Raw genomic sequence first — 14,295 nt, 5'->3', positions numbered from 1 at the left:
GTGGCTGGTTTTGTTTTACTGTCAGCGAACTTTTGTTCCGATAGGGGTGCGTCGGTCGCTCCATCGGCTCCGTGTCTTCGCACTGAGGGCATTTATCGAAGGACGAACTCGACTTGGTGTTTCGGAGTTGTTCAAGCTTCCATAGGTGCCATGAACATCGTTCGCGTAAGTATCCAATCCTTTAGATAACTCTTCTTATCATTTCTGTCGCAGCTGAGTCGTGGTTCAACTTGTCGAAAGCCGCGTTTCGATGCCAGCTTACTTTTTGCGCAAGATCAGCCATGTTGCCGCCCCAGCCATTCGAGCCGTCTAGTTACCTCCCGATAAGAAAAACGCAGAAACTTGCCTGCTTTCAATGTAAACCCACGTGAAAACCTAAAACGACAGTGTTGAAAGTGCAGGCGGTGAGCTCGCGGGGTCTCCTACTTTAACGCGTTGTGCGCTATTATGGGAAGCACGTACTCGTATTAGATGTCGAGATCTGGGGCTTATTGAAGTTCTTTTGTGAGAAAAAAAAGGTGTGAGAAGTTACTTTTTAGGCTCAGTGTGGCACTCTTAAGACTTAACGGTGTGATTTGCCTGTAAGTCCAGGAGGAACGCCAGTTTAGACCTTTTACTATGGCTCCCAGCGTTCTGCTATTGTTTTTGCATGTTACTAAATCCGTTTACAATGATTTTTATTTTACGTGTGTGTATTCTCCTTCCAGACTGTGACGACGGTTGCCCGCAGGGCTCCCCAGCTCCAAGCGAAGGTTGCACCCGCGAGGAAATACAAGACTCTCGCCCAGATCAAGGAGCTGCAGAAGCAGTTTAGTGTTAGTATAGCGTTTACTTTTCGTGCATCCGAAGTAACCATTAGTCTCTTACAGTTTCTTCGGGTACTGTATCGTGAAACTCCCACGGTTGGACTGCAGGCGTTATTAGCCAATGAACGATACGTCCAAAGTAGTGATCGGTGCACAGCTTACTTTCGTACTAAGTGGGGAAACTGCCCCTGTTGAACTGTGACCTTATCAGCAAATGAATGGTATATCCGATGCACATGCATGCAGTTTGCTCTTTCACTCTATGGTGAAATGACCACGGCCGAACTGTAATCGTTATCATCACATGAGCTAGATAGCGCAGCGTTAATGAACACGCTACGAGGGTGTGTCATACAGCAAATAGTTTCACCATGTTTAGTCTTTAGACGAGTTCTTTCGTGATGTTTGTGTCCGACTTGTTATTTGGTGCTTAGTTGCTAATCATGGTGGGCAAATTTTAGCTGTTGAGATCTGAAAAATTCAAATATGAAAGCTTCCATTCTAGTTCACAAGCTCTCATAAATCGGTGTCTCTTTGGCTGTAGTAGTTAGTGAGGTGTGCGTATCCTTTGGCCCTTAGAGGGGCCCTGAAACATTCCCAGGAGAGCACACCGACTCGCTCATTCACTGTGTCGTGTTGTCATGAAAATATGAGCCAAATAATATACTTCTACACGCAGCAGAGAACCCACAATCACGTGCGAAAGTTGGTCGAGGCCTTTCTGGTGACTTTTTCATGCTCTCACCCTCCTCGGTCGCCCACTGCTGCGTACACCAGTTCAGACACAGCTATTGGTTAGGTTCTTTCAGACATTGGGCAGCTACCATGGGCAGCCACTACCAGTAAGCCACGTAGCTCCGGCGGATCAGGAAGCTCCGCCCCTGGCAGTGGGTCCAGCGGAGGAGCGGCGACCTTCCAACTTGCAAAAAATAACTAGAGGAGAGGTAAAGGCGCAAAGATGCTGAAATTGAAATTTTGACTACTGATAAATGAGCTTCCACAAAGCGCATTTAAAAAAAAACTCTTCTAGGAAGATTTTCGTGAAGCGGCGTCCTTTAACATCCCAGGCATACTGCAACTTTATTAAAGGCCCTTTCAGAGCCCCTTTAATGGCACATAAATGCTGAATTTTATCATACCATTAGGTATTGGTTGGCTTGCGGTAGAAATGGTTCATTTTGTAGACACTGTTTCTAGTCAACTTAAGGCCGTTTCACATGATGCGGTGCGCACGAAAAACTTCGGTCCAGTCGCGGCGGCGGCAGTTGCGACAGCCCTTTCACATGATTGCGGCGCCTGCGATTTCTGTTGGTGCGGCACCGGCATAATTTACCAATAATAAACGTAGAACACGCTTAAGCTTAATTTTTTTTATTGAATTAATGTATTTTTATTAAAATATCAAGTACTTTATGCAAATAAGGTATTCTTAAGTTTTTGCTTTTGCATGCAACTACGATGAGCAGCTCATTAAATAATGTACGTGGCATGTTGAGAAATCAACAGACCCGGCAGCGCTAAAGTGAAAATACCTCTGGTGCAGTTTCGACGGCTTCCACTATGCCGTTTCCTGTGATGTCACACCTCTGAATTCTATTGGCTGACGGCCGCTTCGTTCGCAACGATCGCTGCGACTGTGCGGCGTGCGACCAACTGGTTGGAAGCCTGCCGCAACCGCTCTGCGGCGGGAGCGGCGTGCCCTTCTGTCGCGGTGCGGCTGAAATCGCAGTGAGCTGTGGCAAGAATCGCATCATGTGAAACGGGCATTATCTGTATTCTGTTGAGTGAACAAATCTAATAGTCAGTAGAATGAAAGATATCTTAGTGCAGTTGATTAAGTGTTGGTTGGTTAGAGTTAGATGAGGAAACTGGAGTTGCGTGTTATTTGCAGGGTTTCGGTCCACTGCCTGTGCCTGCTGATAGTCTTGTAGTCGTCTGAACCGTTGAGAATTGTGTACTTCCTAAAATTATTAAGACTTCCAAAAGCTGCTCATTTGCCCATTAGGGATGCTCTGTTCTAGAGCTTGTGATTCATACAACTTCCCACAGTTTTCTATAGGTGTGAAGACATACAATTTCAAAGATTTACAAAGGGTGTGGTTATTTTCCTCAGCATGCAGGGACACATTCCAGAAAGATTCAGTGGTAGGCATTGAGTGGAACGTAATTTAATGTAATTGTAAAGAGTGGCTGCAATTTTAATGTAATTCTAAACAGTCGCTGCTGGTGAGCAGCTTCGACATTTCCGTATGCACAAAAATCAGCATCAAGTGGTATTATCACAGTAGTCTTTCCATCAACGGCGACATGCAACCCGAGAGGCTGATTGCCGGTATCTGATGATGAAGCGAGATGGGGAACTCCTCACCTCAAGAGATTTTCCTAGCCTGCATAAGCACTGACACAACAGTGGGTTGAATTTGACGCTTCATCAAACCAACGCGCTGGCGCTGTCCGAAACCAAAACTTGCAGTAAAAAAAAATGCTTGTAATTGATATTTTGTAATTGCACAAGGGCATCTGCGGCAAGAGGTTGGGTCGAAGGCCCATTTCCCAAGCATTTCACCCTAAATAAGCCGAGCGCCAGGCAGGGGAAAGCTTGTACCCATTGTACCCACCAGTGGGTACCCAGCAGCGCTAGGGATCGAACCCCACACCTTCCACATGCGAGGCGGAGGCTCAAATCAATAGGCCACTGCTGAAGTAAGGACTTGTAATTAATCATTCTTTGAGAGTGTTTTCATCATTTCTTTGCCTGTTCAGATCTTGCACCGCATGAACACCAAAACAAAAATTACAAGAGTATGCCCTTCATCATCATCAGCCTGACTACGCCCACTGCAGGGCAAAGGCCTGTCCCATTATCTCTCCAGTTAACCCTGTCCTTCACCAGTTGCGGCCACCGTATCCCCGCACACTTCTTAATCTCATCCGCCCACCTAACTTTTTGCCGCCCCCTGCTACGCTTTCATTGTCTTGGAGTACACTTTGTTAGCCTTAAGGACCAGCGGTTAAATCCTTTAAAAAATCCTTAAATCCCTTTAAATCTGCACTAAAGCTCGGTATTGGACGAGGTAAGATCACTAATGTACCTGGTGTTTCAGGGAAGACTTTCGAAAATCTTCGAAAATAGGCTTTTTGTTGTAAAAATATGGGTTTTGTGGTATAGTATTACGAATGTTGCCGGACACCAGAAAGCCGGTGAATTGTCTCAAGTGGTAAGCTGGTTAACTAATTTCTGATAATGTAATTTTTTAACTATTGCAGATGGGCATTTGGTTGCAATTAGAGATTTGTAGCTGGTCATTTGTAATAGCCATATCAGTTTTTAGAATTTCAAAAACGAGATTATCCTCACCACTGTGGCTCAGCAAAATATGGCTGCATCATGTGAAAATACATGCGGTTTTGAAAGCATGCAGGCAAAGTAGCCCCTCCAGTGCGCGTAACTAGTAGAAAAAGCCAAACTTTATCGAGCCACATCGCGAAGGGTAATCTCGTTTTCGAAATTCTAAAAACTGATATGGCTATTACAAACAACCGGCTACAAGTCTCCAATTGTGACTAGGCACCTAACTCTAATAGTTAAAAATTTATTAAAAATTAGTTAACCATCTCACTACTTAAGACGATTGACTGGTTTTCTGGTGTCCGCCAACAATGGTAATACTATGCCGCAAAAATCGTATTTGTACCCCAAAAAGCCTATTTTTGAAAAATTTTGAGACGATTGACTGGTTTTCTGGTGTCCGCCAACAATGGTAATACTATGCCGCAAAAATCGTATTTGTACCCCAAAAAGCCTATTTTTGAAAAATTTTGAAAGTGTTCGCTGAAACACCCGGTATGCTGCTTTAATGTGCTCAGAAATCTTTTTTTGATATTCTTGCCTTTTACGTTCATCGAAAGCAGCAACCAGGTGACATACCTGTGTCGTATCACTCAGCAGCAAAGTACCCGTCAGTGTGATAAATATTGCTTGCAATGTGTGTGGGATGTTTGTCGTCGGTTTTTCGTTCATTGCACTAAATGGAAGGGTTTACTTAATTGTTGATGCAGATTATGTTTATCATCAGAAAAATATCAAGGCACCAGTTGGTTTTTTTGGAGCGAAAAGCTTCACTAGGCTAGTCAACTCAGAGTCTCGCGTGTGCTCTGTCGTTAGAAAAAGCCACAGATGCGCATGCGCGAAACCGAGCGACCTCGCGCGGAGCGCAGGTGGCCGCTGCCGCGCGCTGACTGCGTCGTCTGAGCGTCGCCGCTTCTCCTCCTCGCCACCGTTTTACCCTTCGCCGCTGCCGCGTGGTCACCGCCGCCATCCCAAGAGGAGAAGGTTCTTTCACAAGGCGTTGCGAGAACGCATGAGCAGCGGCCCTAGAAGAGGCGGCCATCCTCGCCACCGTTTGACCTTTCGCCACAGCCGTGCACATTTGAAAGGCGGGGTATATAAGGCGCGCTTGCCCCTAGAACAGGCGCAGACACTCGCCATGGAAGGAGAAGCAACAGTCGGAACCGATCCAGAAGTGGTAGCTTGGAAGTTGGCTGAAAAGCAGCGAGAGCTTCTCGCTTATCCAGGCTTGACCTTTTTTTTTGCAGGTTGATGATGGGGTGCCAGTCTACCTGAAGGGTGGGAAGATGGATGCCGTCCTCTACCAAACCACTCTTGCTGCGAGCGCCTTTGCCGTGGCGTTGTGCTTCTACACATTATACGGCCTGATCTACAAGCACAAGAAATGAGATGTGAGAGTCCGAGTGAAATGCTTGCAGTGAGGTGTAAAATTTAGGAAATAAAGCTAATTCAACCTGTTGGAAGGTGTAGTAGCTCTTGTGTCATTTCTTGCTATTCCTGTGAGTGTAGTTGTCCTCAGTGTTTGTTCCTTTTGTGGCATGTAAGGGGATAAGATGACAAAAATCGCGAAAAAGTCGATTTCTGAAAAGTACACTTTTTAGCATCTCGAATGCTGTTTCTATGTTGTACTGAAATATTTCACCAAAAATTACTTTAACCCTTTTAGGCACCATTTTTTTTATTTTTGAAATCAGTTATTTTTTCACCTAAGTAGTACATTCAGGCCTCAAGAAAGGGAGTTCGTTAGTTTTTGAGCGTGAAAGACCAGCGGGTAAGTTTTTACGATATGGGGAATTCCGTACAAAGGGTCAGATTTGTAAGAAATAGTAACATCGAAATGTTCTCATATGTCAGGTAAGCACCCTAGGAATTGTGGAATTATTTTGCATTTCGAAAGCGCACGTTACACCCGAAATTGAGCAAAAACAATCAACGTTTTCACTTGCTACGAAATCTGTCTGCACAAAAATTGTGGACGGCGTGCTGCCTAGCTCACTGTTTAGTGAAATATTATTTACTGCGTTCGCTACATGGCACAAAAAACCAACATATTTGCGACAAGAAGGGTGCTCAGTTCGACTGGAACAATGAAATCACTGGTAGGTGCACCAGTCTCACAGAAAAAGCTCTGAGTTTGCTGCATACACAATTGTGTACAAAGCGCCTGACAAGGTGCAGCGCTCCAAATAAACATATTTGTCGGCATCTACACATAGTATGTGCTAGCTTTCAGGCTTGTTTTCTTGAAAGTATGTTTTAAGCTGAATACCTTTAAAGTGGAAAGCGTAGCACAGCAATGGGTGCATAGATTTTTACCTTGTTCATTTTGTTGTAATCACTGAAATGGGGTCTGCGTCGAGACAGTCTCAGATTTAACATTTAGGCTCGTACGTCTTTATTACATAACCCCGCCAGGGTGGCTCAGTGGTTATGGCGCTCGGCTGCTGACCCGAAAGACGCGGGTTCGATCCCGGCCACGGCGGCCGAATTTCGATGAAGGCAAAATTCTAGAGGCTTGTGTTCTGTGCGATGTCAGTGCACCTTAAAGAACCCCAGGTGGTCGAAATTTCCGGAGCCCTTCACTACGGCGTCCCTCATAGCCTGAGTTGCTTCGGGACGTTAAACCCCAATAAACCAAACCGAACCATCTTTATTACATTGTAATTAGAGCATAATACATTGTAAACATAAAGCGAAGGTGCATATTGTGTCCTTTAAAAAAAAGAGAGCAGAGAGTTTTTTTTTTTTAATTAAGAGGGTTTTGGTTTACACGACACTAAGTAAATATTAATGGCATTTACGGACCTGTATCCTGTTTTTTTGTCATGCTAGGCTTTCCACAAGCAAGCAAGCCTACTGAAGCTGTCATCGCGAAACTTTATATCTGATTGTTTGATGCTGTTTTAAGCCCTTGGGCATGTGCACTTGGCACTTCTCGGAAGCACACGCACTAATGGCTGCTCACAGCCATGGATCACACTGTGCTAAAACTGTAGCGTTTGGCTTTTACCAGTAGCACAGAGAACAAAATACTAGTTACTTTTTTAGACATACTTTTATATGATGTAGCTAAAACTTGCTCGTTCAGGCCTAAGTGGGCTATAAACAGCTTTTGTTTGAATATTTCTTAATGGAACAAGTTCGAAATTCTTTAAATTGGCTTGTGGGGAAGACAATGACACTATAGTCGAATACAACTTAAATCTGTAGCGAAGCTTCGCCCACATTCAGCCTCCGCACACTGAATTCCTCCACGATAAAAAAGTAGACCGCTACTTAAACGTTTCTTGTTACCTAAACAAAAAGCTTATCACAAGAAAAAATTATGAGGTATAGAGTTTTGATATGTGAATTGTTTGATATAGTCAAACATTAAAAAGCTGATTTCGTTTACTGTTGCGATCATAGAGTTAATACAACCAACTTGCGATTGGCCAGCAGAGTAATACAGGACACCGCGGACTGCTGCCCAGTGTTAGCAACTGCTGTTTTTTTTTAAGTTGTATCTTACTGTAAGCATATTTTTCTTTGCAAAATGCATTCTTGCTTGCTTGATACAGTAATGGGACCCACTAGTGAAGATTATCCTTGGCCATCCATTACCGTAGCTATGAACTTTGTTCAGTAAAAAGAGCCCTTTTGGCAGGCCAGAGGGGAGGTGGATGTGTGGCTATTAATAATTCCTGTTAGGAAAGGGGGGAAAGCCTGTTTCTTTGCATTTGGTTTTTCTTTTTTTGAGACTGGAACTGGAGGCTCCTACACATGCGTTGGAGAAAGCAGGACGTGTGATGTCCGTGCACGTTAACAACCCATGCGGTTGAAATTTATCCCCAGCTCTCCGCACTGTCATCTTTCTCTGTACCTTCCTTCACTCATTCAATTCTTTCCTTCCCTCACGGCGTGTTTGCATGGTCAGAACACTGTATTTGCTGTATCTGGGGTGACAGTTATGACATGTATGGTTATGATGGTGTATGTCTAGACTTGAAGTGTGATATGTGATCATCTATGATCACGACATACAAGGACTAATTGATTAATTAGTGTAATTACTTCATTGTGCCGTGTGTATAGTGACTGCTTGTGTATGTGTCTAATGTATGGTACGACGAAGCGAGAGTGACGTCACTAACTGGAAGTTTTCCGGCAACACCACGACGGGCTCCATTTATTTATCTATTGCCACAGTGCAGGTGGGGAGGGATGGGTGACTACAATATCCAACGCTACGCTTCTGTTGTCTTCGTGTCTGAAATGTTGCAGCTGGCAAAAGCGCAATTTGCAAGCCTCGCGTAGGACCAAGCAGCAGACAGCGACATAGTAATGTTGCGTAGTAATGTATGTAGTAATGTAATGTTACGTAGTAATAGACGTAGTAATGTTATGCTGTAGTGGCGAAAAGGCATGGCATGCCTAAGTGTCAACGAGTAAAGGCGAGAGTGCCAGTGCTATGTGTTCAACGGGTTCAGCAATACAGCGCACAAGGTGATGAAAAATGGTTTCCTATGATCAGGCACTCATCCTGAGCAAGAGGTGTTGCAAGAACGCGCAGTCACTAAAGAAAATAAGAATGCGATTCAAGCATATAGTGCGTGGAAGTTACAAAGTTTTTATCAGAATTATGCAGAACTCGTATCCAGGTCCTGATGCATTCAATATCGTCTCCTTGAGGCACCAAGAGATAACGTGCAGTGGTTACATGAACGAATACATGGCAGAGTCGGTAAAAAAGGAAGCGGTTGGATGGTAGTAGGTTTATAAACATAATTAAAGACAATGCCATAGCATAGGCTATAGTTCGCTACAGCTCTTTATTTAGAGAAATAACAGTGGACTAGCTCTCACCGAGATGTGTTTTGTTTCAAGCCAAGCAGGACATGAGGATAGAAGAAATGGGATGGAAGGAGGGTGCACCAAACCGCGCCCGGCCGAGAACTGGTACTGGCTTTCTTTGCTTTGCTTTTAGTTTATTTTACGACACAAATACGGTGTATGCGAGTGTGCCTGCGACGCAAAGCACAAAAGTGGCCGAATGAAGCTCTGTTCTAACGTGCTGAAGCTGTCGTAAAGCACGCATTTCAAGCCTCCTTCCGCTGCCTCACACGACAGTGAGCAGCAGCTTTTTGCTCGTGCTGCACATGAGGTGACGCCACTTGTTCTGGAGCAGTGGTGCCACCATACCAGTGCCTATAGCGAATGGAGGAAGAGAGATAGAGGAGTCAGGTAGTGGAGCGCTCCGGATTAATTTTAAGCACCTGCTGTTCGGAACCATGCACTTCCATCACTTAGCACACTCGAGAGTTTATTTCGCCATAGTAGAAGCACAGAGGAAGATAATAGCGAATGAAAGAAGTGAGATAGCGGTGTCAAGTTGTGGAACGCTCGGATTAATATTAAGCTCCTGAGGTTCTGAATCATGCACTTCCATAACTTAGCAAACTCGAGAATTTTTTATTTCACCTCGAAGTGCAGAGGAAGCTAGCAAATGAAGGAAGGTAGAGGCGTCAGGTAGTGGAGCGCTCCGGACGAGTTTTATGCACCTGCGGTTCTTTACCATGCGCTTCCACCATTTTGCACTCACAAGAATTTTCATTTCACTTTGGTCGAAATGCTGGTGAAGCTCATAGCAAATAGAGGAAGAGAGATAGAGGCATCAGGTAATTGAGTGCTCCAGATTAATTTTAAGCACCTACGGTTTTTAACCATGCACTGCCACCACTTAGCACACTCGAGAGTTTTTCATTTTGCCTCAGTTGAAATACTGATGAAGCTCCTAGCGAATCAAGGAAGAGAGGAGAGGTCAAGGCGTCAGGTAGTTGAGTGCTCCGGATTAATTTTGAGCACCTGCAGTTCTTAACCATGCATTTCCATCAATTAGCAGACTTGAGAGTTTTTCATTTTGCCTCAGTCGAAACGTTGATGAAGCTGATAACAAATTGAGGAAGAGAGATAGAGGCGGCAAGTAGTAGAGCCCTCCAGATTAATTTTAAGCACCTGCAGTTCATGAAGGGGCTTTGAAAAGGACTCGCAATAAAGTTGCGGTATTCCTGGGATGTTAAAGGGGCTCTGAAGCGGCTCCCAGTAAAGTTGCGGTATGTCTAGGATGTTAAAGGATGCCGCTTCACAATTATCCTCCAGCAAGAATTTTCTTAATACGTTTTGTGGAAGCTGAGTTACCTCCCATCAAAATTTTGATGGTTTGGTTTGTTGGGGTTTAACGTCCCAAAGCGACTGAGGCTATGAGAGACGCCGTAGTGAAGGGCTCCGGTAATTTCGACCACCTGGGGTTCTTTAACGTGCACTGACATCGCACAGCACACGGGCCTCTAGAATTTCGCCTTCAAGAAATTCAGCCGCCGCGGCCGGGATCGAACCCGCGTCTTTCGGGTCAGCAGCCGAGCGCCGTAACCACTGAGCCACCGCGGCGGGATTTTGAATTTACGCGTCTTCGCTCCTTTCTCCTCTCCACTTTTTGCTCGCTGACCTGTCGGCGCCTCCGCCGACTGCCGACGCCCGCGGGAGGAGGAGGGGAGGGGGCGGAGCTTGCGGCCGCGGCCATGGGAGCTGCGTGACGTCAAAAAGAGACGTCACGGCGAACCAATGGCCTCCCTTCGCTGCTGACGTAACGAGCGTGGAATGACGCGTTGCGCGCGGATTCGGGCGAAAGCTCGGCACTGCAAGTCGCCGCGAGGCGGAGAAGCGTGAATTTTTAAAATTATATTTTAATTTTTAAATGATCGGTTCGCTTTTGAGGTCCAGTACGCGGCATGAACACTCGGTGGCTTGTAGTCTACATAACGCAAGCGTATTATAAGCAACCTCGAACATCCTTTTGGTTGGTTTATTGGGGTTTAACGTCCCAGAGCAACTCACGCTATGAGGGACGCCGTAGTGAAGGGCTCCGGAAATTTCGACCACCTGGGGTTCTTTAACGTGCACTGACATCCTTTCTGGAACCCTTTAAAGGACGCCGCTTCATGAATATCCTCCAACAAAATTTTACTGTGACAGCACTCGATCGTAAGAGCCAAGCAAAAATCTTTGCTTCTGCATCTTGCATGTGCATCACTCAATTGTTGCCATAGCAAGTGTGATGCCAAGCAGAAAGATTTGGTCGAATTTCGGTGGTTACCCGTAACCACCGAAATTCGACCTTGGCCGAGTTGGAGCAAAATCGATGTCTAACCGCAACTGACCGTGCCCAAAACGATGACCTGCGAATTTGGCCAGGGTAATTTCCAAAAATTCCGTCCGGCGACCCCCGAAATTTGACCTTGGACGATTTGAACCAAAATCCATGTCATGTAATAATTGAGCGTGCCCTATACAATGGCGAGCTGCCCGAGCTAAGGCTCGGCGCCGCCGACGCCAGAATCTAGAGGTGCGCGCCGTCGAAGCACATGATTGGGCTCATCGCTTAGCTCAACATCGCTCGCTCAGCTTAGCACAAGGTGATCCCGTTCTCCCTCGTAACTCTTCCCACTACTGTGACGACCTCGCGAAACACTTGTATCGACCTCGTCTTCGAGAACCAGGCATTGCTGCAGCAGGTTGAAAATATCTCCATCCATTTCTCCGATCACAAAGCCAACCTCATGACAAGCAGAGGAGAGGAGTGTTACCTCAAGAAAAAGTGTGTGTGGAAAATAAAAGTGTTTTGTAACTGCACACACACGTATCTCTAAAATTCTTTACCTCAATATATCACAAAATCAACACACCTACAGAACTGCGCTCAAATTTCGCGTTAGGGAGTATCGCAGTCGTCCTTATTATAATTTTATGGGGCTTGAGTACGTGTTCGTATCTTCTCAGTGGTTTCTTTTTTTTTTGTTCCTTGCCAAGTTCTTCATTTGGTAGCGAGTCCGGGCGCTGTAGTGGAGGGCTCCGGAATAATTTAGCCACCTGGGGAGCCTCGTGAAATTCTCTACTCAAAGTGCGTATCTGTCCTTCAACAAAAAAAAAATATGAAGAAAAGAATAAAAACGGGAGACAGGAGAGATAAGACGTACTCTATTTACAATAAAGGCAGAAATGATCCACATCACACAAACACATATACTACACGCAAGGGCGTCCGCAGAATTTTTTTCAGGGGGGGGCCCATTGGTTGTTGGCGCCGGAGGGGGGGGGGGGGTATATTCGTAGCGAAAAGTCACTATTTGCGGAGTAAATTTATTTATTTATATATAAATAAAAAATAAGTAAAATACACACATGAAAGAAAATTACAAGCAGCAAATTAAAGCGCGGATTGTAGAGATACATTGGAGTTAATCAACAAAGAAACAATTAAAATTAAAAAAATGCAAAAAGATACTATCAATACTCGAAGTGCTCAGTCTTACTGCATACGGGTTCTCGACTCACCCGAATTGATGACCAGCACACAGCGCAATATGTTCACAAACACGCAACTACAGTCACTCAGTCAGTCTTCCTTGAACAGCAACTGTAGGCGCCTCGGATTTTTCTGGGCGAATTGCGTAGTTACACGGGTGATAAATTCATTTCTGTGCTTCATTACACGCTCTCAGTGCACAGTCATCATATATATTGATTGGAAAAATGGTTGAACGAGTACGTTGAAAACAAAAGATGACTATATACAACGAAAACTTATTTACAAGATAAATGCACGCTCGCAGCTTCATACACCTCGCTCCATCTTGCTCGCGCATCCGCACAGTCGAGCAACCGCACACACACTGCTCGCCGCTCGTCGTTTTCTCGTCCGCTGTCTTGGTTGTTCTCACCTTCGTTGACAACCCGCCACTAAAAACACCGAAGCACAAACACAGAGGCGCGCACATGTGCAAGGGCTTACTTGCCACAATATCCACGAATGCGCACTTTTGGGGTGTAAGGAACGCCGCGCGACTTCCGAGGGGAAGGGACACCCGCAACTAATTCGGTCGGAAAATTTGTTTTTGTGCTGTGAGGACTACCATATTATAACTTCTCCGACGCCCCTTCGAGTGCACGAGTGCGCGCCAGCCCCGCGCGCACCTTGGACTTGCTTTCTCTCGCTACGCGTCGACGGCATGCCGCGCCCCGCGCGCACCTTGGACTTGCTCTCTCTCGCTACGCGTCGACGGCATGCCGCGCGCCAGCGCCTCACATTTAGTTCAGTCGAGAGTGGTACGCGCATATCGCGCATATCCCGAGGGAGGCCGCTGGCTTGCCAGTGCAGTTAGGCAGTCGGTTGAGTGCCACCGGGCTCGCCGGACGCCTATGGCCGTTCTCAAATAAACAGTTATACTTTTGCACCTGTGTCTTAGTCTGCCCGGACACCCCTCCGCCTCACAGTGCTTTTATGGGGTTCAGAGCCCCAAAACGACTCAGGCTATAAGGGACGGAGTAGTACAGAGTTTCGGATAATGTCGACCACCTGGGTCTCTTTACCATGCACTGACACGCACAGTACATGGGCGCTGTTGTGATTTGAGGCCCAGCCAGAGGTGACAGGCGAGCCAGGCAGGCGCCATCGGGCTGCGTTGACCAAAGGCGCTGGTTTTCGGAGAAGACGCAAGGAACGCTGGTGTGGGGGCGCCTCTGGAGACTGCGTCGCCGTGAACAAAAGCAGCTAATCCCCTTTGCCGAAGGTTCTGAAAGCGGCGCTTCTACCGCACTGAGCTCTCCCGTGGATCGGAGGAGACAGCGAGCGGCGGCGGCGCCAACTCGTCGCCCGCTTGCACCTGAGCAGCCCGACAAAGCGGGGGTGGACACGGCTGATTTGTCCTTCCCCCCTCAAGAATTCATCGGTGGCCGGCGTACGAACGTAACCTGATTCTAGCGAGCGACCTGTGCCCTCTTAGCGCGCGAGCGGCGCGAACTTGATTACTTTTGTATTTTGTAAATAGTGTACAAAGCTCTCCCCTGTCCTTTCTCGCTGTCGCTCCCCTCTATACTTCTCCTCACTATCCTCTCCCTTTCCCTTTCGTTTCCGCCGGCTGCAGCTCGGGTGCTTAAGATATTAGATAGCAATTGCCGCGGCCGGCAACACTCTTTTGCTTCACTTTTTATTTTTATTTTTTTTAATAAACCACTACCACCACCACCACCACCTGTGCCCTGTCTGCCTCCGTGTCGCTATCTCTCTGGAGATCAAAGAAACAGACACCCATCTCGAAACACATG

At 46.2% G+C, this 14,295-nt stretch overlaps 1 protein-coding gene across 1 annotated transcript; it reads left to right on the top strand.

The window, feature by feature from the left end:
- Positions 1 to 5: 5 nt before the first annotated feature.
- On the top strand, positions 6 to 5,624 carry LOC149329677 (cytochrome c oxidase subunit 7A1, mitochondrial-like). Its single transcript, XM_089560402.1, has 3 exons — positions 6 to 165; positions 708 to 815; positions 5,403 to 5,624. The coding sequence occupies exons 1-3, from the start codon at positions 151 to 153 to the stop codon at positions 5,541 to 5,543; spliced, it is 264 nt and encodes an 87-aa protein (XP_089416528.1). The 5' UTR covers positions 6 to 150; the 3' UTR covers positions 5,544 to 5,624.
- Positions 5,625 to 14,295: the final 8,671 nt, after the last annotated feature.

The sequence above is a fragment of the Amblyomma mixtum genome, chromosome 9 (assembly GCF_055824585.1).
Source record: "Amblyomma mixtum isolate Tamu chromosome 9, ASM5582458v1, whole genome shotgun sequence".
NCBI classification, from domain to species: domain Eukaryota; kingdom Metazoa; phylum Arthropoda; class Arachnida; order Ixodida; family Ixodidae; genus Amblyomma; species Amblyomma mixtum.
Note: the sequence above shows the minus strand (reverse complement) of the source record. Positions and strands in the feature narration are given on the sequence as shown.